The sequence below is a fragment of the Nomascus leucogenys genome, chromosome 6, assembly GCF_006542625.1.
Source record: "Nomascus leucogenys isolate Asia chromosome 6, Asia_NLE_v1, whole genome shotgun sequence".
Classification (NCBI taxonomy): Eukaryota; Metazoa; Chordata; class Mammalia; order Primates; family Hylobatidae; genus Nomascus; species Nomascus leucogenys.
The window spans coordinates 69440537-69461633 of record NC_044386.1 but is presented as its reverse complement, the minus strand read 5'-3'; the positions used below and the strand labels follow the sequence as shown (position 1 = coordinate 69461633).

Genomic DNA, 21097 nt, shown 5'->3' with positions numbered 1-21097 from the left:
GCCCAGAAATTGTCTTAGATGCTGAACGCTCTCTCAGCCTGAGAGTTTTTTCAGCAGTACAGTTTCCTTAATTCTGGTCAGCACTTTTTCCAGTTTTGTCTTAGTCAATTCAGGCTGCTGCCACAGAATACCATAGAGTGGGTGGCTTATAAACAATAGAAATTTATTTCTGATAGTTCTGGAAGCTGGGAATACAAGATCCGGGAGCCAGCAGATTTGGTGTCTGGTAAGGGTGTCCTCCTCCTGGTCTACACACAGCTGCTTTTTACTGTGTCCTCACATGGCCAAGAGAGAGAAAGAAGAGCGCTCTTGTGCCTGTTGTTATAAAGGCACTAATCCCATTCTCAAGGACTCCACCCTCGTGCCTTAATCACCTCCCAAAGACCACACTTCTAATACTCATTATGGAGACTAAGCTTTAACAGTGAATTTTGGAGGAACACAAATATTCAGTCAATAGCAAGCTTATTCTATAGACCAATGACCAATCCAAATATCTTATCTACATATAAACTTTAGGCCAGAGAATGTATGTCTGCCACCATTGGCCCTGATGCCCAGCCTAGGGGCCCGATCCTCAGGGGCTGGCCTTGGCCTCACGTACAGGCCATCATTACTTCCCTCCTCCCTCTTTGCTTTGAGTTTAATTTGCTACCCCTTTTCTAGTTTCTTAAGGCAGAAATTTTGATTACTAATTTGAGACTTGTTTTCTCATCTAATATAAGCATTTTAATGCTGTAAGTTTTTCCCTAAGTACTGCTGTAACTACACCATACAAATTTTGATGTGCTATATTTGCATTTTCATTCTGTTCAAACTATTTGTTAATTTCCCATGAGACTTCTTCTGACTTACGGATTATTTAGAAACAGGTTGTTTGAGTTTCAAGTTTTGGGGGATTGTTCAAATATTCATTACTGGTTTATAGTTTCAGTTATGACATGAGCACAAACATGATTTCTGTTCTTTTTAATGCACTCAGACTGGCTAAGAATATGTTCTGTGTTGGTGAATATTCCATATGTATTTGAAAATAATATATACTCTGCTCTTGTTGGGTTCTAGAAATGTCAATTACCTCAAATTCTCTGAGAGTGCAGCTCAGTTCTTCTATATCCTTACTGGTTTCTGCCTACTTGCTCTGTCAATTACTGAGCAAAAAGTAGCAAAGTCTGCAGCTGTAATACATTTGTTTATTTCTCTCATTTTTGTTAGTATTTGCTTCATGTACTTTGAAGCTATGTTGTTAGGAGCATGCATGCACATAGGATGATTATGTCTTCTTGGAAAATTGACCCCTTTATCATTATGTAATGTTCCTCTTTTTCTTTGGTAACAGTCCGTGTTCTGGAGCTTACTTTGACATAAATATGGCTACTCTAGCTCTCTTTCCATTAGTGAATATCTTTTAACCTCCATATGTCTTTATATTTAAAATGGGATTCTTTTTTTTCTACAACCTCAACCTCTCAGGTTCAAGCAATTCTCCTGCCTCAGCCTCCCAAGTAGCTAGGATTACAGGCACACACTATCATGCCCACCTAATTTGTGTATTTTTAGTAGAGACAGGGTTTCATCATGTTGGCCAGGCTGGTCTCAAATTCTTGAGCTCAAGTGATCCTCCCATCTCAGCCTCCCAAAGTGCTGGGCATGAGCCACAGTGCCTGGCCCTTACAATGAGATTCTTGTAGACAGCATATATGTGGGTTTTGCTTTTTTATCCAGTCTGACAATTTTATCTTTTAAAAGATATGTTTTGACCATTTTCATTTAATAGTATTAATGATATGTTTGGATTAAAATCCACCATCTTGCTACCTGTTTTCTATGTACTGTATGGGTTCTTTGTTCCTTTTGTTTCTCTTTTGTTATCTTATCTTGGGTTAATTGAACTTTTTAATGGTTCTGTTTTATTTCCACTATGGACCTGTTATACCCCTATTTTTAATTGTTAGTGGTTTCCCTAGGGTTTACAATAAACATCTTTAATTAATGAGATTTTTTTTTTTTTTTGAGACAGAGTCTCACTCTGTCACTCAGGCTGGAGTGCAGTGGCATGATCTTTTAACCTCTCACTGCAGCCTCCACATCCTGGGTTCAAGCGATTCTCCTGCCTCTGCCTCCAGAGTAGCTGGATTACAGGCACACAGCACCATGCCCAGCTAATTTTGGTATTTTTAGTAGAGATGGGGTTTCACCATGTTGGCCAGGCTGATCTCAAACTCCTGACCTCAAGTGATCCAACTACCTTGGCCTCCCAAAGTGTTGGAATTACAGGTGTGAGCCACCACACCTGGCCTAATTAATGAGATTCTATTTTAAGTAATATTATTCAACTTTACATGTTGTATAAGGATATTACAACAGTGTATTACCAATCCCTCCCTCCCATTCTTTGTTATTATCAGACATTTTATTTTTACATCTGCTATAAATTCATAATGCACTGCTGCCCTTTGCTTTAGACAGTTATCTGTTAGAGCAATTAAAAAGAAGAAAAAAATGAATTTTCACATCCATTTATTCCATTTCCATCACTCTTAATTGTGTAAATACAAGTTTCTACTGGTACCATATTTCTTGCACTTTAACATCTCCTGTAGTTCAGGTCTGCAGGCAATGAATTTGCTCACTTTTGTTTGAAAAACTCTTTATGTCTTCTTCATGTTTCAGAGATATTTTGGCTGGGTATAGAATTCTAGATTAACAGTTTTTTTTTTTCTTTCAGCACTTTAAAAACGTCACTCCATTATCTTCTGGCTTACCTGTTTTACCACGAAAAGTCTGCTGTAATTTTTATCTTTGTTTCTCTCTGTATAATGTATCCTCTTTTTTCTCTGGCTGCCTTCAAGACTTTCTTTTTGTCTTTGGGTTTCAGAAGTGTTAAGATTCTATTATAGGAATATTTGTGGTGTTGTTATTTTTCCTGCTTGATGTTCTCTTAGTTTCCCAAATCTGTGTTGATGGTTGTCATTAATTTTGAAAAATTCTTAGCCAATATTTCTTTAAAATTTTATTTTGCATTGTTCTTTCTCTCTTCTGGGATTTCATTTACACAGAACTTAAGGTGCTGATATTGTCACACAGCTCTTAGATGCTGTGTTCAGTTTCCCACCTCCTGTTTTTCTGTTTCAGTTTGTGTAATTTCTAGTAACCTATCTTGAGGTTTATAGATTCTTTGCTCAGCTATATCAAGTCAACTGACCAGCCCCTCAAAATCATTCTTCACCTCTATTATTGTGTTTTTCATTTCTACCATTTTCATTTCTTTCTCATAGATTTATTCTGTATGCTGAAATTAACCATCAAATCTTGCATGGTATCTGGCTTTTCTATTAGTCCTTAACTTATTAATCAGTTATTTTTAATTCTTTGTCTGATAGTTTCAACACCTGTGTCATATCTGAGTCTTGTTCTATCAACTGCTTTGTCTTTTATCAATGTGTTGGGTTTTTTTTTTTAATCTTTCCTTTTGCCTCATAGGTTTTTTGTTGTTGTTGCTGAAAGCCAGGCATCTTGAGTAGGACAGTAAAGACTGCAGTAAATCACTTTTATTCCTGGAAAGAAGCATGCCTTTCCTTTTGCTAGGTTTTTAGAGTCTGGGTTTGGACCAGTCTAGTTATAATAGCCCAGGAAGGTCACCCCCATCCCCAGATCTAGGGATACAGTGCCTGCCTAAGACAGATGCTTAATCAGAGTAACAGAACATGACCCTTAGTGCACCCAGTGTTTGTTGCCCTACACTCTGCAGTTTAAGCTTTTGTTCCTTGGTAGAGGTAGGATGGAAATATCCATGGAGACACTCTCTTAGAATTCCTGCCAATCTTTGTTGGGAGAACCAGGTAGGTCCTGTGGAGAGGAGCCTGCAAGTGCATGTGAATTTCCTTTATATCTTCAGCCCCCAGTTTCCATATTATTTCACTAGCTGATACTCTTCCTTTACCAATTTAACCATTTTAGCTGAATGATTCTTACTGGGGTCCAGCTGAATTGGCCCTTCTTAAGCTCATGTCTGTCTCTCCTTGGAGGCACCTGTCTTTCCTTAGATATTGGATAAGTCAGCTTCCCTGTGACTTCAGCTGTCTGGTGGGTTAAAGATAAGTTGTGAATTTGCAGTTTGACTGGCATGTTTTCATGGTGGAACAATGCTCTTCCAGCTTTTCACATCGGAGACAAAAACCAGAAATCTTGATTTTTTTAGAAAATAAGTACTCAGAATATATTCAGGCTAGCAGGAGATGATGCCTATATGTTTCCAGGCTAAAAGACATACAAGAGATCTTTCAAAAACAAAAACAAAACACCTTTCCGGCCTTTCTAGGCTCATTTTGAAAAGCAGTTGCTGTTCTAGACATTTACCACCAGAGGGCAAGCCGCTGCATGGCTGCTCCTCACTGGTAAAGCCAGGTTTCCAATAGGGAAATGTCAGGGTGTACAGTGAGAAGCAGAGGCATCCCCAGCAGCCGCTGCTCACGAGGAGGACCTGTTTTCATGGCCTCCTGGCCGGAACTGTCCCTAAGCTCTGCAGCCTCAGCCCTCACCACAGGCCGCAGGTGACCCTCTGCAGAGAAGCCTTCCTTTTAGCCCCTCGGTGTCTTCAGTTGTGAGCAGGCATGTCCCTAGAGCCTCTCTCAGTACCTGGCCCTTCAACCCAGCCAGATCTAGGCCACAAGGCTGCCGGACCCTTCTAGGTGGACAGGCACTAGCCCCTTCAGGGGTATTCCCACCGTGCACTGGAGCCCTGGACAGCCCAGGGAGTCCATTCCAGCCCTGCTGTTGAGGGGAGGAGTCCCCAGGAACCCCATGATAGGGAAGTGAGGGTGACTGTCTGGGATGCCATCTTAGCTTAGGTGGTTTATCTGCAACAAACCAACCAAAATCACAGTGGCTTAACACAGTGGAAGTCTAAAAGGAGTGTTCTCAATTGTCAGGCAGCTCTTCAGTGGAGATCTGCTGTCTGCTGCAGGCACCATGGAAGGGGAGTGAGGAGAGGCACCCCCATGCCTGAGCATATCACCCAGCACTTCCCACATTGCTTCTGCCCACAGACCATGGATGCCGCTAGGTGCCGGTTCCCCCTAAATCCTGGGGGCGGGGTGGCTAAGACATGGAGTGGTGGTGGGCTGATGCTCTCCAATGGCAATTCTACCCTGAGAAGCGGGTGAACATCCAGAACCAAAATGTCCAAGTTGCACCCACAGGAACTGCTTCTAACAGATTATTCTTGTTCTAGAACAATATTTCCTGAATTTGCTTGATTTTAAAAGCCACAGGAGATGCTTATTTAAATGTCACTTTTTGAGTCCCTTTCCTGGACACTTTGGTTTGGCCCATCTGTTCATGGGGGCTTGGAACTCCCAGGAGCTGCACTGCTCTATTCTGGGAAACATTGTGGATGGGGAGAGCCTGTGCCACCCCCTGCCCCATGAGTAAGAAGCGAAGCTAACCCCTTCTCTGTTTGTGTAGTGACTCATAGAACTATGGGACAGGCGGCTGGGCACCACCCAAGGGAGACCTGTCCCTGAGCCAGCCCTGCAGTCCTCCCTGGGTGTGTCTACCCTGCAGCTCAGACCTGGGAAGGGTGGCCAGGTAAAGGCAGAACCCAGCAGGCTGCAGCAAAGCCAGGCCAAGCCACTCCTGACCTCTCAAATCAGAGCACTGCACTTTCCAATCCCAAGCCAGATTAATGAAAAGCCCGGAGCTGGTCATTGGTCAGCAAAGCTGCATTTCCCATATTGGCAGCCTGGGGAAGCTGGAGAAGAAGAGGTGTAGGGGTGGAAAGGGGAATTACTTGCACCCACTTTTCCTCTTAAGCAACACTGGAGGGCAGCATTGCGTCAGTTTTTCCAATTTCATACCAAATCAACTATTGGTGTTCAGTCTTCGATTTGATCTATTTCCTTGCCTTTTTGTTCTTGCCATGGCACCCTTGCCATGAATCATGGGTCCCAGCAAAGAGGCAAAGCAACTGGTCCAAGGTGGCTGTGCTTCTCTGCTGTGGTGTGACTCCCAGGAGTGGGGCCTGCAGGGGAGCTAAGTGGAACCCATGCAGGAGGCTGCTGCTTGCTCTGAGGAAGACTTGGGGAGACCATTTCCCACTTCCTACTGCCCTTGTCCCTGAAAGTGCCCTTGGGAGGAGTCAACCATGTCACTAGGTACTCCTCTCATCAGGTCCCCCAGCAGCTCAGAAGCTCCTAGAAGATCCCAAACCTGTAGATACCCCCTCCACCCTAGCCCTTCTGGAGTGAGCCAGGATTTCCCACGGATGGTGAGTTTCACCACAGAGGTTTTGTGATGAGTCAATCCCTCTGAGAAATGACCAGCCAGTGGCTCATCACTGCAATCTCCACCTACATGTGACCTCCTCAAAAGGACCCCCTGACCCCACCCGAGAAAGGCTTCACCATCACTGCCTTCTGCCTGGTGTTTACCCTTCCAGGGCTCATCACCACCTAACATTATGAGGTGTTTGTTAACCTGCTTATCTGTCCCCAGCACAGGTGAGCTTCCCACGGGCAGGGGCGGATGGGTCCACGGGTCCCAGGCACTGATACAGACTTGTGGCACAAAATTACAAACCAGTAGAGGTCAGAAACACCCTTGCTCACCTGACTTGCACATTCGGCCCTTCTCTGGGATGAAACAGGAGAGCTGGGCCCCAGGCCCACCTGCAAGGTGGCCTCCCAAAGTGTGCCTAACCTGCCTAGATCCTTCCTAGAAATAGTAGAAGCAGCAATAGCTTTTTTCCCATTCTGATGCCCAATGGAGTATCTGCCATTAGACAGACCCAAAGAGACCCAGGGTCCAGGTGACGCTTCCAACTGCTCTCCACTGTCCGCAATAAATATGAAATTTTAAAAACTAGCAATAGTGGTTTTGGTCTTCATGCTCCTGCTGGCACAGATCTGTGTAGATGTCCACTCAGTGCATTTGTCACCCAGACACCTGGCTTGGGAATTTCCTTGCCATCCTGCCTGGAGATTGCCAGGGCTGCAAGCATGGCTCTGTCTCTTCTGTTCCAGCCGTGATCCCCCTGACGGATTCTGAGCACAAGCTGCTGCCTCTGCACTTTGCAGTGGACCCTGGCAAGGACTGGGAGTGGGGGAAAGATGACAACGATAACGCCCGGCTGGCCCAGTAAGACCCTACTCTGTCCCTTCCCCCAGCGCCCACAGGGAGGGCTGTGGCTGGGGCATCCTGGGGAGGGGCTGTACCACCCCTGCTCCTCCTGGGACAGCTGGCATGCAGGTGGACTGGGTGCTACAAGGGCCAGCTCGGACATTTCAATAGGATATTCTTCTCTTGCCAGCCTTATCCTGTCACTAGAAGCCAAGCTGAACCTTCTGCACAGCTACATGAACGTGACGTGGATCCGGATCCCCTCCGAGACACGGGTGAGCCTGGCTGTGCTGGGACCAGACCTGGCAGCAGGGTCCAGACTGCTCAGCTCCAGCCTGACCAGGGTGCATCCTCCCAAATGCTCCCACACTCTTGCCTGCCCCTGCCCGGCTGCCCACCCCAGCCATACCCACAGCCCAGTAGCTGCCCCACCTCCTTTGACCTAGCCATCCCAGCTGCATGCAGCTGGGGCCACCCTGGCCATGGTTTGAAGTGGCTCTGGCTGGACCTAGTGGGTGGATACACACATGTAGGCATGTGTGCATGCAAGCATGCACTCTTGTAAAGGGATTTTTATCCCCCTATTTTCTGCAGAAGGAATAAACACGCCCACTCAGAAAACAAGCCACAGGCAAGTCACAACACAAAACGATTTGCTAAGATCAGAACACAATGTGCTGCCGCAGAGTGGAATTAATTATAAACTGTGTGGGTCCTCAAAAAAAGCCAGGGAACTGAGAGCGCGATTCCTCGGCGCCCCCTTCCTCCCCTCCCAGAGGCAGCACACTGGTGGGTGGAGCTGGCAGGAAGGTGGGGAGAGGGGCCTACACCCCATGAGGCTGCCTGCCTCCAGAGGGTCGGGGCTGCCCCTGCTTGCAAACGCTGAGGGATTCATTTTGAGCATCTGACTGACTGATGTTTTTTGAAATCTCAGTAGTGAACTGCCAAGGAAAAGGATTTGTAAAAAACAGCCTGCAAATAATTGGTCCTCTCCAGACATTTACTCAGTCTTAAAGTGGGGCTCACAAGGAATTAGTAAAGGAGTGGCAGGAGTCAAGGAGTCAGGCGGTGGCCAGCACTGCTCAGTGCTCTCAGACTCCAGCCTCTGCCTGTACGTCATCTCCCAGGGCTCCATGAGGCGGGGACTGATATCCCATTTTAGTGATGGCATAGGTGACAGCCAGTCGGTGGCAGTTTGTGTCCTGCCTCTCAAAGGCCTGGAGCACTCCCGGAGAGCTGCGGCTGTTCTTCAGCACCCACATGGGGAGTGATGGCAGCGGCTTGGGATGTAGAATAAGCAGGCTCTCGGGCTGAGCATAGCTCTGCCTGCGATTGCCAGGCCTCGGTGCTTTCACGTCAGATGCAGGGCTCTCAGCAGACAACTGTGGGGAGGGTCCTTCCAGCCAGGGACTCCTGAGCCCGCTCTCAGTGCGCTCCTGCTAGCACCAAGCGCACCTCCCTTCCTGGCCCAGCCCGAGTGTCCACCCTTTAGTGTCTCACACACCAGTCTGAGACACTTCACACCTTCCTATCCCAGGTGGGAAGGGGAAAGGAATTTCAGAGTGGGAGGTGGTGAGGGTCAGTTGTGCCCACCTTTGCTTCAGGGTGATCTGGTCACAGGAGAGTCACCGACCCTTGGACTTGCTTGAGGGGTTTGGGGGGGTACAAAAATTAAGTGGGAGAGCAATGGGCCTTCTCCCAGGCTCATCCCCTGGAGGCCAGGGAAGCCTGTTCAGGTATGAGCACCAGTTCCTGCAGCACCCAGCGGCCAGCATGATAGGCTCTGCCTCTTGTCCAATGACACTCGGTCAGAATTCTCTCCTCACCCAGGGAGGTCCCTACAGAGAAGTAGTAGGTGCTGCCTGCCTCTCTGCCCTCCCACCTCTTTTCTCAGGTTCCCCCCACCCTAGATATGGTCGTGCCCTCCTCAGACTGGTTGACCTCATCAGTAGGTCTCATCCAAGGTGTGCTCCCCAGCGTCACCCCACCCCACCCAGGGGGACTTTTCTGGGAATGGGAACATCTTTTTTGCTGAGCGCAGGCCTATTTCAGAATCCTCCTCAATTTAGCATTCCACCTTGCCAAACTGAGTGAGAAAGGAACTCCAGAAGTGATTTGGCATCCCTGAATCAAGGATCCGATGAATGAGGTTGAGTGCAAGGTTTCTGTCCCATGCCTGGCGTGAAGTGAGACATCTTTTCAGGGGAGACACTTTTGTGCAGGCCCACTGTCCTCCCCACCTGAAGGCCTCCATCCTTACAGAGGCCGGCCTGGGACCTGTGTCTGGTCAAGCAGGCGGCCTCGCCAGTGGGGGAAGGCCAGAGTCTGAACCTGATCTTCTCTCTAAATTGTGACAAGGTTCTGGGGACCAAGACCAAGTGGGGTATCTGCACCCTGCTCCAATCTCCCACTCAGGGTTCCAGGGTACCAAGTACCTGAGGTCCCCCAGAGAGAAAGAATGAGTACACCCCAGCTTCCCTGGCCAGAAGACACGCAGATAAGAGGTCCCTACATCCTTTTACTACTGCAGCGGATCAGAGCCCACTCCTATCCGCTCCTTTCCTTCAGCACCGCCCATCCGGGTATCATAGTCACCAGAGTGACAGTGGGGACTGGGACAGTGAAGGTCGAGGGCCCTAGCCTCGGCAACACAGGGGCAAGGTGTGTCTTCCTCGGCGGCGCGTGGACAGCTCTTCTCTAACCACCTTCGCTCTGGCCCTCCCTCTCTACACAGGCGCCCCTGGCACAGCCGGAGTCTCCCACGGCCTCGGCAGGGGAGGACGTGCAGTCCCTGGCCGACTCGCTGGACTCGGACCGCGACTCGGTGTGCAGCAATTCTAACAGCAATAACGGCAAGAACGGCAAGGACAAGGAGAAGGAGAAGCAGCGCAAGGAGAAGGACAAGACGCGCGCCGACTCCGTGGCCAACAAGCTGGGCAGCTTCAGCAAGACGCTGGGCATCAAGCTGAAGAAAAACATGGGTGGCCTCGGTGGCCTGGTGCACGGCAAGATGGGCCGCGCCAACTCCGCCAACGGCAAGAACGGGGACTCGGCCGAGCGGGGCAAGGAGAAGAAGGCCAAGTCGCGCAAGGGCAGCAAGGAGGAGTCGGGTGCGTCGGCCAGCACGTCGCCGTCGGAGAAGACCACGCCGTCGCCCACGGACAAGGCGGCGGGCGCGTCGCCGGCAGAGAAGGGCGGTGGGCCGCGGGGCGACGCCTGGAAGTACAGCACGGACGTGAAGCTGAGCCTCAACATCCTGCGCGCCGCCATGCAGGGGGAGCGCAAGTTCATCTTCGCCGGCCTGCTGCTCACCAGCCACCGGCACCAGTTCCACGAGGAGATGATCGGCTACTACCTGACCAGCGCGCAGGAGCGCTTCAGTGCCGAGCAGGAGCAGCGGCGCCGCGACGCCGCCACTGCGGCCGCTGCCGCCGCCGCCGCCGCCGCGGCCGCCGCCTCCACGGCCAAGCGGCCGCCGCGCAGACCGGAGACGGAGGGCGCGCCGGTCCCGGAGCGCGCCTCTCCGGGCCCGCCCACGCAGCTGGTGCTCAAGCTCAAGGAGCGGCCGAGCCCCGGGCCCGCGGCAGGGCGGGCGGCGCGGGCGGCGGCGGGCGGCACGGCCTCCCCAGGGGGAGGCGCGCGGCGCGCGGGCGCCAGCGGACCAGTCCCTGGCCGCAGCCCCCCGGCGCCAGCGCGCCAGAGCGTCATCCACGTGCAGGCGTCGGGCGCGCGGGACGAGGCGTGCGCGCCGGCCGTGGGGGCGCTGCGGCCGTGCGCCACGTACCCGCAGCAGAACCGCTCGCTGTCGTCGCAGAGCTACAGCCCGGCGCGCGCCGCCACCCTGCGCACCGTCAACACGGTCGAGTCGCTGGCGCGCGCGGTGCCTGGGGCCCTACCGGGCGCGGCCGGGGCGGCGGGGGCGGCCGAGCACAAGTCGCAGACCTACACCAACGGCTTCGGCGCCGCGCGCGACGGCCTGGAGTTCGCCGACGCCGACGCGCCGACCGCGCGCTCGAACGGTGAGTGCGGCCGTGGCGGCCCGGGGCCGGCGCAGCGGCGCTGCCAGCGCGAGAACTGTGCGTTCTACGGGCGCGCCGAGACCGAGCACTATTGCTCCTACTGCTACCGCGAGGAGCTCCGGCGGCGGCGCGAGGCGCGCGGGGCCCGGCCCTGAGCGGCGCGGCGCGGGCAGCGAGGTTCTACCTTCGAGGATTTCTTTTCCATTGTGTCGGTGTCTTTTTTACATGCCCTGGTCCACCGGAAGGCCGGCGCCTCCTCTGTCAGTGCCGTGTACGTGTTTGGTCAAACGTTCCTAATGGTGCCTGAACCTACACTGACGCCACTCAGGTAGTAGACGGATAGGAAACAAGTCATACTGTTGGAAGTGGGTGTGCTAGCCTAGTATCTGCCTCGTACCTGTGGAAACTCAATAGCCATTGCAAGAGTATTTTTGTTCCTCAATAATAGAAATAAAGAAATTCGCAGCCCTTTGTTTTTAGAAGGGAGTGTTTTACATGTTTTTTTTTTTTTTTTCTCCTAACCTAGCGATGACTTCTTCCAGGTAGCGGTCCCCTGTGCGCGGTTGGTAGTACCCAGGGCTTAGAGCGAGCGCGCACCCGGGGCTGCGGTGGAGGCTCCTCTGCGGGCTCTACCTGCCTCCCATCCCGGGGCCTAGGAGAAGGCGGGAACCTGGCCGCCGGCTGACGCCCTTGTGGTCACTGTGGCCCTTTAGAAACACACAGCTCCATTTCATAAGCAAAACCTCCTCCCCGAGCCCCGGCTCAAGCACCATTCACACTGCCATCCAAGCCGCGGGCGGCCGTGGAAAGGGCACTGGACCACCCGTCTCGCGGGCGCGGTGAGGTACAGCGATGGCTCCCAGTGCCGCGCAGCTCACGTGACAGGAGCTTTCCAAAGACACCTAGGGTCCAAAAAGCAGGGTTCCCATCTCACAATTTGGATTTGCTCATAGAGGAGCAGATAGGACAGCCTGTTCACTTTTCTGCTTTGAAGGCACTTCCACAGTGGACTGTCGCTGGCGGGCCCCTGGGCGGTGACCATCGGTGCCCCAGGAGACAGCGAGGAATTGACCCTTTGGTCACTGTGTAAGCCCGCACTAGGCTGCTGCTCTTTCCAAAGGGAAGGGGCTGGGGGAACCAGGAAGGAAGCCCACCCCCACACCTGCATCTGTCTGGGTTCAGCCAGGTAAAGGGACTCACTGTGATCGTGGCCTCTCCACGGGGCAGGACGACCCTGCCTCCGTCTCGTGACACAATGAGGGAGCAGCCCGATCCCTGAGCGGTCTCTTTTTTGGTGCCTCCTACATTTCTTGAGGAAAAAAAAATGTGTCCTTAGCTACCCTGTTTTGAGCAGCAATATGCAGCCTCTTCCTTCCAAGATTACCTCCGGAGAACACCGTTCTTGGCCAAGGACACTGAGGAGCTAAATCTGCCTCACTAAGGAACGAGCTTGTTTCCAAGAAATGAGGATAAGATGGGTAAAATCCTCACTAACAAAAGAATACTATAAAACCTGTGAGAGCCTTAGAATAGCTTCTAATAATCCTAGGACAGGAGAAAGCACCTGGCTTTGCTGTGAGTGTATCCTCAGAAAAAGCAGGAGGTCGACCATCTCTTCACTGGAGCCAGCTTCTCCTCTAGAAACGATGCTTTTTTCCCTAACTAAAGAGCAGCAAAAACAAAAAAAAAAGGGGGGGGGAGAGGGGATTTTTTTTTACTTGTTTGAGAAATTATAATAAAATAATTGAGTATCTCCTGTGAGTAATGCCTTTTTGTTTTTAATTATTCCACAGCAGGTGGAGTTTTCAGTAATTTGTTCAAGTTTTGCATAAGTGGTTCCTTAAATCAAAAATTATTTATTAAATAGGATCTTTAAGAAATTTTTTGAAAGTTTTACTTTTCCTGCTGAACAATATTTTCAATGTGTATTATAATTACTGTACTAACATCCATGTCCCTACTATTACTGGGGTTTCTTTTATTACTCAGAAAACAAAAGTGGTTTTAAAAAAATCTCATGGAGAGGGTCTGTGGCAGCTTTCTGGACTGATTCTTTGTGTCACGCTGAGCAGCTGCTTTGGCATCCAAAGCTGTGGGGTCACAGAAAGTGTTCCTTCAGGTGTGAATGCATGCCACTCCTCATGCTCCTCACTCTTAAAAGATTGAGACACCCAACCTTAAAAATGCTTCAGTAATCCATTCAGAAACCAAACTCGTATGCACAAGATGTCAAGGAGGCATAAAGTCAATTCTTGCTTGCTTGTTTTTTTCATTTTTTAATGTAAAAACAGCCAACCAGAAATTTCTAAAACTGGCTATGCAAATTCAGATATTTTCTTTCTCACACTATCTGCCAGGTTTGTTTAATTTAAAAAAAAAAAAGAGAGAATAAAAACAGTCCATTGTAATAGAGGAAAACCTTCCAAACCAGGCAGAGTACGTAATTATCAAAACACCAGGACCTATTCTACCCTTGCATTTCTAAGTTACCTCCACCCATCACCATCTGATGACAGATGTGCCCTAAATAAGAGCCTGAGATAAAGCCACTGGCTGCATCCTGCGCCCCAGCTTCTCAGTGTGGTAACGAGGCGCCAGACGCCTGTAGACACCTGCTCCAGGCTGATACATTACCACTCGGTCCACATGACTTAGGAATAGCCATTTCCTTTTGTGAGAGATCTGGATCCATCCTTTCTCTAAACAGTATTAAAAATGCAAAGGGGAGAGAGCCGATGGTCATATTAAATGTGCTAGTCCCGTGCACCGACAGCATGCTCCGTGAGAAGAGGCGTTTAGACCTCGTCCCTGGCTGGAGACCAACTTCAGCAGGCTGGCCAGGAACTAATAAAAACTGTGTTGACTGTATGTGGGCCAAGGGCTTCCCTCATGTACCATGGCATGAGGGCCCTTTGCAGAGCAGGGAAAAAGGGAAGAAGGTGAGTCCCACCGGGGTGCATGGCCCTGCTGCCCTAGCTGACCCTGCCGGAGAGCAGCCTTCCCCACCTGATCTGGCCACACGTCCCTTTCTAGAAAGGACAGGTGTCTCCAAGGGACTGCAGGTTTCCAGAGGATCCCAGATACTTCTAAACCCCTGTGAAGGTTATTTCAGAAATTTACTTTACATTTCCTGCACATTTGTTATCTGGGTAAATGATTTTTTTAATATATTGTTAAGGGAAGGTGTTTTTCAGTGTATTCTGTTTGTAGATTTTATGCTGTGTTACGTTGAAATTTTACAAGACAAGTTTAAACTGTACTATAAAAATTATTTTTGTATTATTTTCAGAACATGCCACAGAGCAATATTTTGCACGCTTTATTGTCACAGGGTTGTCCCTTGGAAGGGTAACTGGAGGTGGGAAGGAGCTGTGCTATGGGCTCCGGGGGGTTAAACGCTTTTTGCTGCTTGTTCAAATACCTTCTGAAAGTGGGAATGTATCAATGTCTTTTTTTATTGAAAGCTTGATTTCCTTTTTTCTGTTCATGGATTTTGGTACTGTACCTTTCCTCTTAAATGAATACTTTGTATTCACTAAATTACTGTGGGCTTTTTCTTACCTATTACCACCCAGTGGCATTTGAATCTATTACTTTTCAAATCGAATGTTTTCCCAAATGATTTAATTTACTACTTCTCGTAGCTTACTGTCAAGAATTGGGGGGCTGAAGATAAAAGGACCCTCCATGCCCCCCAGGCGCACACCTCAGGGTGTGGACATCCTCCATGCAGTGCCCGTCCTGTCTCTGGGGAGGGGTCAAGGGTCCATCGCCCACCCCACCCCCCACTTAGTGTCCACAAACTTATTTTGCAAACTATTCTACTTTGCAAAAATAAACTTAACAAAATATACTTCCCATTAGTTAAGATAAAAGGGCTGTACTTATCAGTGGTGGGAAATTTGTACAAGGAAAAACAGACTTTTCCAAATCCATGTGTGTAAGTTCCATTCCATGTGAGTCTTTTATTTACTAAGAGACCTGGAGTAAAAGCTGAAGGCATCTACTGTATGTTTAGGGCTCCTTTCTTTATGGACATGATTCTTTTTCTCCTCATCTTGGTGTGGACTTTACAAATTAAGTACCCCCAGTGTTCTGTCCTTTTTCTTTCTTCAGTGCTTCTAATAAATAAGAAGAAGTGTGTTTCTGTGGCTGAGCGAGCCCTGCTGGGTCAGACAGACCTTACCAGCTCTGGCTTCATCCTCGTTGGGCTGCAGAGGCGGCCCCTGCTCTAGTTGAGTCCGGTTCTGCTGCCAGCTGAGGACAGACACACCGTATGAAGGGCCCAGAGGTGGCTGGCATGCCAGGGAGCAGGTAGCCCCTTCCAAAACGCCTTAAAGTGGTGGCTCTCTGGAGATCTGAGGCACCACCTTCCCATTTACTCCTGACTCTAAACTCTAGCTGGCCTGTTTCAGTGTGGCTGGCCGGGGCAGTGACCAGCGCTCAGCTTTGTTCTTATTTAATTCAAGTCCACCCTGTTGCCCGTGTCGTCTCCACAGCTCTGGGTCTGTTGGCCCAGAGTGTATTTCTGCCAGTGCTGCCTCACTGACTCGGGAGTGGGTCCTGGGTAGTTCATGATAGAGAGGCCAGCACACGCCATGGGGAGAACCCCCCACGCTCACCCCAGGAAGCCCTGCGGCACATCCAGGCTGGACCACTCTGCAAGCTTCTGTCACGAAAGACAGCTCCGGGCATTGTGCAAATTGGCCTGTTAGCAGTTATGCGAGTCCCTTCTTTGCCAAAAGATCTATTATTCCTCCCCACTGCACCCCCAGCAGAAAAGAGCAAGGGAGATGCCCTGCAGGGACCCCTTGGGAACAACAGTTATGTGCAGTCTGTGCAGTATGAAGAACTTGGCCCCACCAGGCTGAGCCGAAGACACACGTAATTGTAGAATAGCACTGAAGCCATCATCTCCAACCATGCTAGTAATGTTACTGTTTCTATTTATTTTGCCAAATAATTTGTTGAAAATTGCATTTTTGCTATTTTAATCTTGCCAAAAAAGGGGGCCTCACTAATCCTCATTATGTACATACAGAATGATGCACATTGCTTATATCTTTTTATTCCTCCCAAAGAGCATCTCAAGGATATATATATACACATAATTTGTTAGTTTAACATAAGGCAAAGAGTACCATTTGGTTTTAAGAGTAAATACAGGCTGAATTTATTCAAGACCAAAGCAACCTATTTAATGAGGACAAATTAGTGAAAGTAGCTGTTTTAGAATTTATCTACAGACACTGGAGTGCTACTTTAAATGAAGAAACAGCCTCCCATGGCAGAGGAAAAGCCAGGTCCTTACAAAGGCCTCTCCCACCCCAGTACTACTTCTGCCTGCTGCTCTGCCCTGGGATGTAGGCCTTCCTGCCATTTCTAGTCACAGGCACCCTCCTGCCTCAGGGCCTTTGCACATGCCATTCCTGCTACCTGAACATTCTTCCCCAGAGAGCCACATGGTTCACCCCTCACTACCTGCCAGTCTTTGCTCCAATGTCACCTTTCAACGAGGCCTTCCCTGACTTCTTTATTTAAAAGGACAACACGCCCCACCTTCCTCCCTACCCACCTCTCTGCATCTTCTTCTTGTGCACCTATCACCATCTGAGTGCTGTAGATGTTAATCATTCATCCATTTATTTGATTCTCGCCTCCCCATCTCCCATAGACTGTAAGCTCTATGTGGGCAGGAACTTTTATATGTCTTGCTCATTGCTGTATCCTGGTGCCTACAACAGTGCCTGACACGTATTAGGCACTGGATAAGTATTTATTGAAAAAGGAAAATGAAATCAGTAAATTGAAAACTATTAAGAGGCCAGAAAATGTCAATTTCAGCTTTCATCAAATCCGGGTTCTATTATTGTGAGAACTTTAGCTGACCCAGTGACCTGGCTCCTATGAGTACAAGATGGTTAGTTACACCGGGCAGCAGCGGTGGCTTCTGTTCACAGACAAGTGAATGCCTGCCCTGCCGCTAGCCCCACCTCACAAACATGAGGCTCACTGTTGGCAGGGGAGCATTTTGGAACCAGCTGGGATGAAGACAGTTTTCTACAGGTAGCTCTCGTAGCCAGATGCACAGTAGTGGGTTCCCGTCACTCCATGAGGTCACTGTAGACCTGGACCATTCCAGAGAATCCTTTGTAATCAGTCTTTAGGTGTCTCCCAGTCCTTTCCAGTTCAACACGGGTGGCAGCAGATGGCCCAGCCCAGGGAAAGTCCACCTGACCATTAGAAGGACTCATCCTCCAGCAACCAAAGCAAGGCTGCAGAGGAAGAGGAGCTTGTCACAAACATGAACTGGCACAGGGCTGGGTAACTGCATTGACAAATTTGGAAGCAGCAGGGCCAGAGAGCCAAGGTCCCCGGATATCCCCATTGGCCACTGGTGGAGGTGCACTGGAAGGTCAGAGCCTTGACACCACAGAGCCAAGCAACACACACCTCCTTGGGCCCAGGCCCCAGCATGGTGGCCCTCCAGTGCTGGCAGGTGGCCTCACCCACAGCAGGGGAGGCGTGGGTCCTCTAATGACCTTCCTGCCCCTGCCAGATGATTTTCACAACTACCTAAGCTTGGTGTTTACTTCTAGGTCCTTTGGCCAAATGCGTTTTCTTCTAAGAGTTGTTGGCAAAATACTGTTACAAGCTTCTTATGGGACTTTGGTCCTACTGTGGCCTGGTTAAAGGCGTCGTCCTTCTGTTTAATCCACTTCCGTGGTTTTGCTGTCATTTCTCTTGATGCCATATTTTCAGGTCCCTCATGGGAGGGTGCGTAAGGTCTCCATCGTAATGCCCTCTCTGCAGCTGTCCAGCCAGCAGTGAGTGGGCCCACACATGTGTGTTCCTGTGCTTGAATTGCCAAATAAACAGTGTCTCTTTCATTGCTGCCCAAACAGACTGGAGACCTGCTCTTGCCAGCACTCAGGGAGGGAGTGTGTGCTTCCCAAGAGTCTGCCCCCTTGGCCCATGCAAACTTTCTCCAAGGCAGGTGTCTCTGGAGGTCTCCCAGGCCCTATGGGCTGTCCAGCTCTTATGCACACATTCTTCCCGCTTGCAGGAATGGAATCCAAACACCTGATATGGAATGATGACTTGGCAGTGGGGAGTGGGGCAGCTTGTCTCCACTAACTTAGGACCAAAACTAGGAAACTCACCATGAGCATGTGTTGGAGATCAGCTGTGGCCTCCAGCCCCCGTACACACAGAGGCAAGCCCCACCTCTGACAGAGCCAGTCACCATTCAGTAGGAGCTTGTCTTCCCTGGGCCCCCAGGTGGGAAAGGCTGGGCTCTTAGTCCTACAAGTAAAGGCGCTGTTAGGAGCAAGGAACAGGGTCAGCTGGGTCCACAGAGGGACTAAGCTCCTTAGTGACCCGTTACTGCCTCATCTATGGAGTTTGAACTCCATTCACCATCACCTTTGAGAATTTGGCCTTGTTTTAACCAAGGATTGTTGAAGTTAATTATAACAAGGGACCATCCTTACCCTGTATTTGCTTTGTTCCATTAAACGTGCGTTTGGCCTAATGAAGTCAGTGAATGTTCCTCTTTCTTTTTTCTTTTTTGGTTTCTTTGACTGATTTTTGGATGACATATGTTGCTTTATTTGCTTTATTTCTCCCATTTTCTTTGATTACTGTGGACAAAGGAAAACACTGAGGCAAAAATAGGTCGTCAATCACATTACTTTGACCCAGTTGTGCAGAACCCCTTTCTACCTGCAGGTGTTAATTCCAATTCAATGCAAATATCCTTTTCAATCCGGTCTATTCTTGGAGAAGAAACCCATTGTAAGAGCTGTCTTCTGTGGTTGGGATATTACTTTGTAAAGTATTAAAGCACTAAACCAATTTTTGCAATATGTAGTAAATCTTGCTTTCATTTTGGAAAACTTCCAGTAATGACTACTGCACTTTTTATAGAAGAATTGTATTTAATTTCTTTCTTTTATGAAAGATTATTTCAAGTAAAAATAGCTCTGTAATCTGTGTGACATGGCTTCTCCATTACCTGACACAGAGAGAAGCTTTGATGCCTACTCAATAAAATTAACATGTTTGTAAAGTATTGGTTGGTCCAATTATTTGCCCACTGACTCCTGTGTTCTTGGTAAAATGCTATCTAAGAAAAACTTTATTGCCAAGAGGAAGAGGACTATATCAGGCATCCAGCCATACCAGTTTTTTTTTTTATTATTATTATACTTTAGGTTTTAGGGTACATGTGCACAATGTGTAGGTTTGTTACATGTGTATCCATGTGCCATGTTGATTTCCTGCACCCATTAACTCGTCATTTAGCATTAGGTGTATCTCCTAATGCTGTCCCTCCCCCAACCCCTCAGCCATACCAGTTTTAAGTGTTTTCCCAGCCAGATGAGATGTAAACCCAGTTGTCACCATTTCATTCTCTTTTTTTTGAGACAGAGTCTAGCTGTCTGTCACCCAGGCAGTGGCATGATCTTGGCTCAGTGCAACCTCTGCCTCCCAGGTTTAAGCGATTCTCCTGTCTCAGCCTCCTGAGTAGCTGGGATTACAAGTGTGCACCATCATGCCCAGCTAATCTTTTTTTTTTTTTTGGTATTTTTAGTAGAGATGGGTTTTCACCATGTTGGCCAGGCTGGTCTCAAACTCCTGACCTCAAGTGATCCACCTGCCTCAGCCTCCCAAAATGCTGGGATTACAGGCGGGAGCCAGCACAACTGGCCAAGTTTCATTCATATAAGAGGAAAATAGTTTCTTTCCTTTCTAAAATGACCATGACACATTCTATCTGGATGAAAGCTGTATTTAGTCTGTTTTCACACTCCTGATAAAGACATACCAGAGACTGGGTAATTTCTAAAGAAAAAGAGGTTTAATGGACTCAGTTCCACGTGTTTGGGGAGGCCACCCAATCATGGCAGAATGCAAAAGGCACGTCTTACGTGGCAACAGGCAAGAGAGAATGACAGCCAAGTGAAAGGGCTTATAAAACCATCAGATCTCATGAGACTTACTACCACGAGAACAGTATGGGGGAAACCGCCTCCATGATTCAATTACTCCCACCAGGTCCCTCCCACAACACATGGGAATTACGGGAGCTACAATTCAAGATGAGATTTGGGTGGGGGCGCAGCCAAACTGTATCAAAAGCTGAATAGGGTTGTCCTTAACATGTCTTCACCAGAGGTTGCAACCATAAGCGAGAGAATGGCAGCTGGGAGCGTAGAGGAGGAGGAGAAGGATTTTGCCGTGAATTTTTATCTGTGAGCGCTCTTCTGTGGAGGAGAGGCGCTGCCCCTGTAAAAGAAAGAAGCCCCCCTCAGGAGGCTGTGGGTGGGGTCCAGGCCGCAGCCTGTCTAAAGAAGGTGTGATGCACCCAGGACTCAGTCCCAACCCACTGTGTGCCATGCACTGGGACTGATGGAGGAGGTAATGACAGGACCTCACACACTGAATAGGCATCATTGGGGGGTGGCACATTCTGTGCCTAGTGGAATTCAATCCATGCAACAACCCTGTGAGATAGCAAAATCTCTGTGTTGTAGACAAGAAAAGTAAGGTTTGGTGAGGTAAGTCATAAAGCCAGGATTCCCGCTCAGGTGTGTCTGACACGAGGGTCTGTGCTCCCAGCATCAGAGTACGTTGTCATCCGAAGGAATGGGCAAGGCCCCTGCCCAGGAGGAGCTCAGAGTCTGGGGGAAGGTGACACACAAGTCCATCTGGCTCCAGGTGGGGGGTGAGTTAGCACAGATGGGAGAAGGACAGGAAAGGTACCTGGCGGGGCTGTGGGATTTGCTGGAGCAATGGCCACTACATACCCATGGAATCCTGTTAAGGCCAATGGGACCATCCGTTTCTGGCTCTAATGTTTTTCTACACAAGGAAATAGGAAACTGTTCTTAGTTTGTTCAGGACAGGCAGAGAATCCCATATGAAAGACAAAATACTGCATTTGAAGCTTTGAA

The 21097-nt window shown here is 49.1% G+C and overlaps 1 protein-coding gene across 6 annotated transcripts in view; it reads left to right on the top strand.

Annotated features, from left to right (window-relative positions):
- OTUD7A (OTU deubiquitinase 7A) overlaps positions 1 to 11390 on the top strand; it is a 385873-nt gene extending 374483 nt beyond the window's left edge. For all 6 annotated transcript variants that reach the window (XM_030814379.1, XM_030814377.1, XM_030814378.1 and 3 more), the window contains 3 exons: positions 7023 to 7137; positions 7310 to 7394; positions 9854 to 11390. In XM_030814379.1, the coding sequence (XP_030670239.1) occupies positions 7023 to 7137; positions 7310 to 7394; positions 9854 to 11293 (1640 nt within the window). In that variant the 3' untranslated portion in view covers positions 11294 to 11390. The remainder of the gene's footprint in view (positions 1 to 7022; positions 7138 to 7309; positions 7395 to 9853) is intronic.
- Positions 11391 to 21097: the final 9707 nt, after the last annotated feature.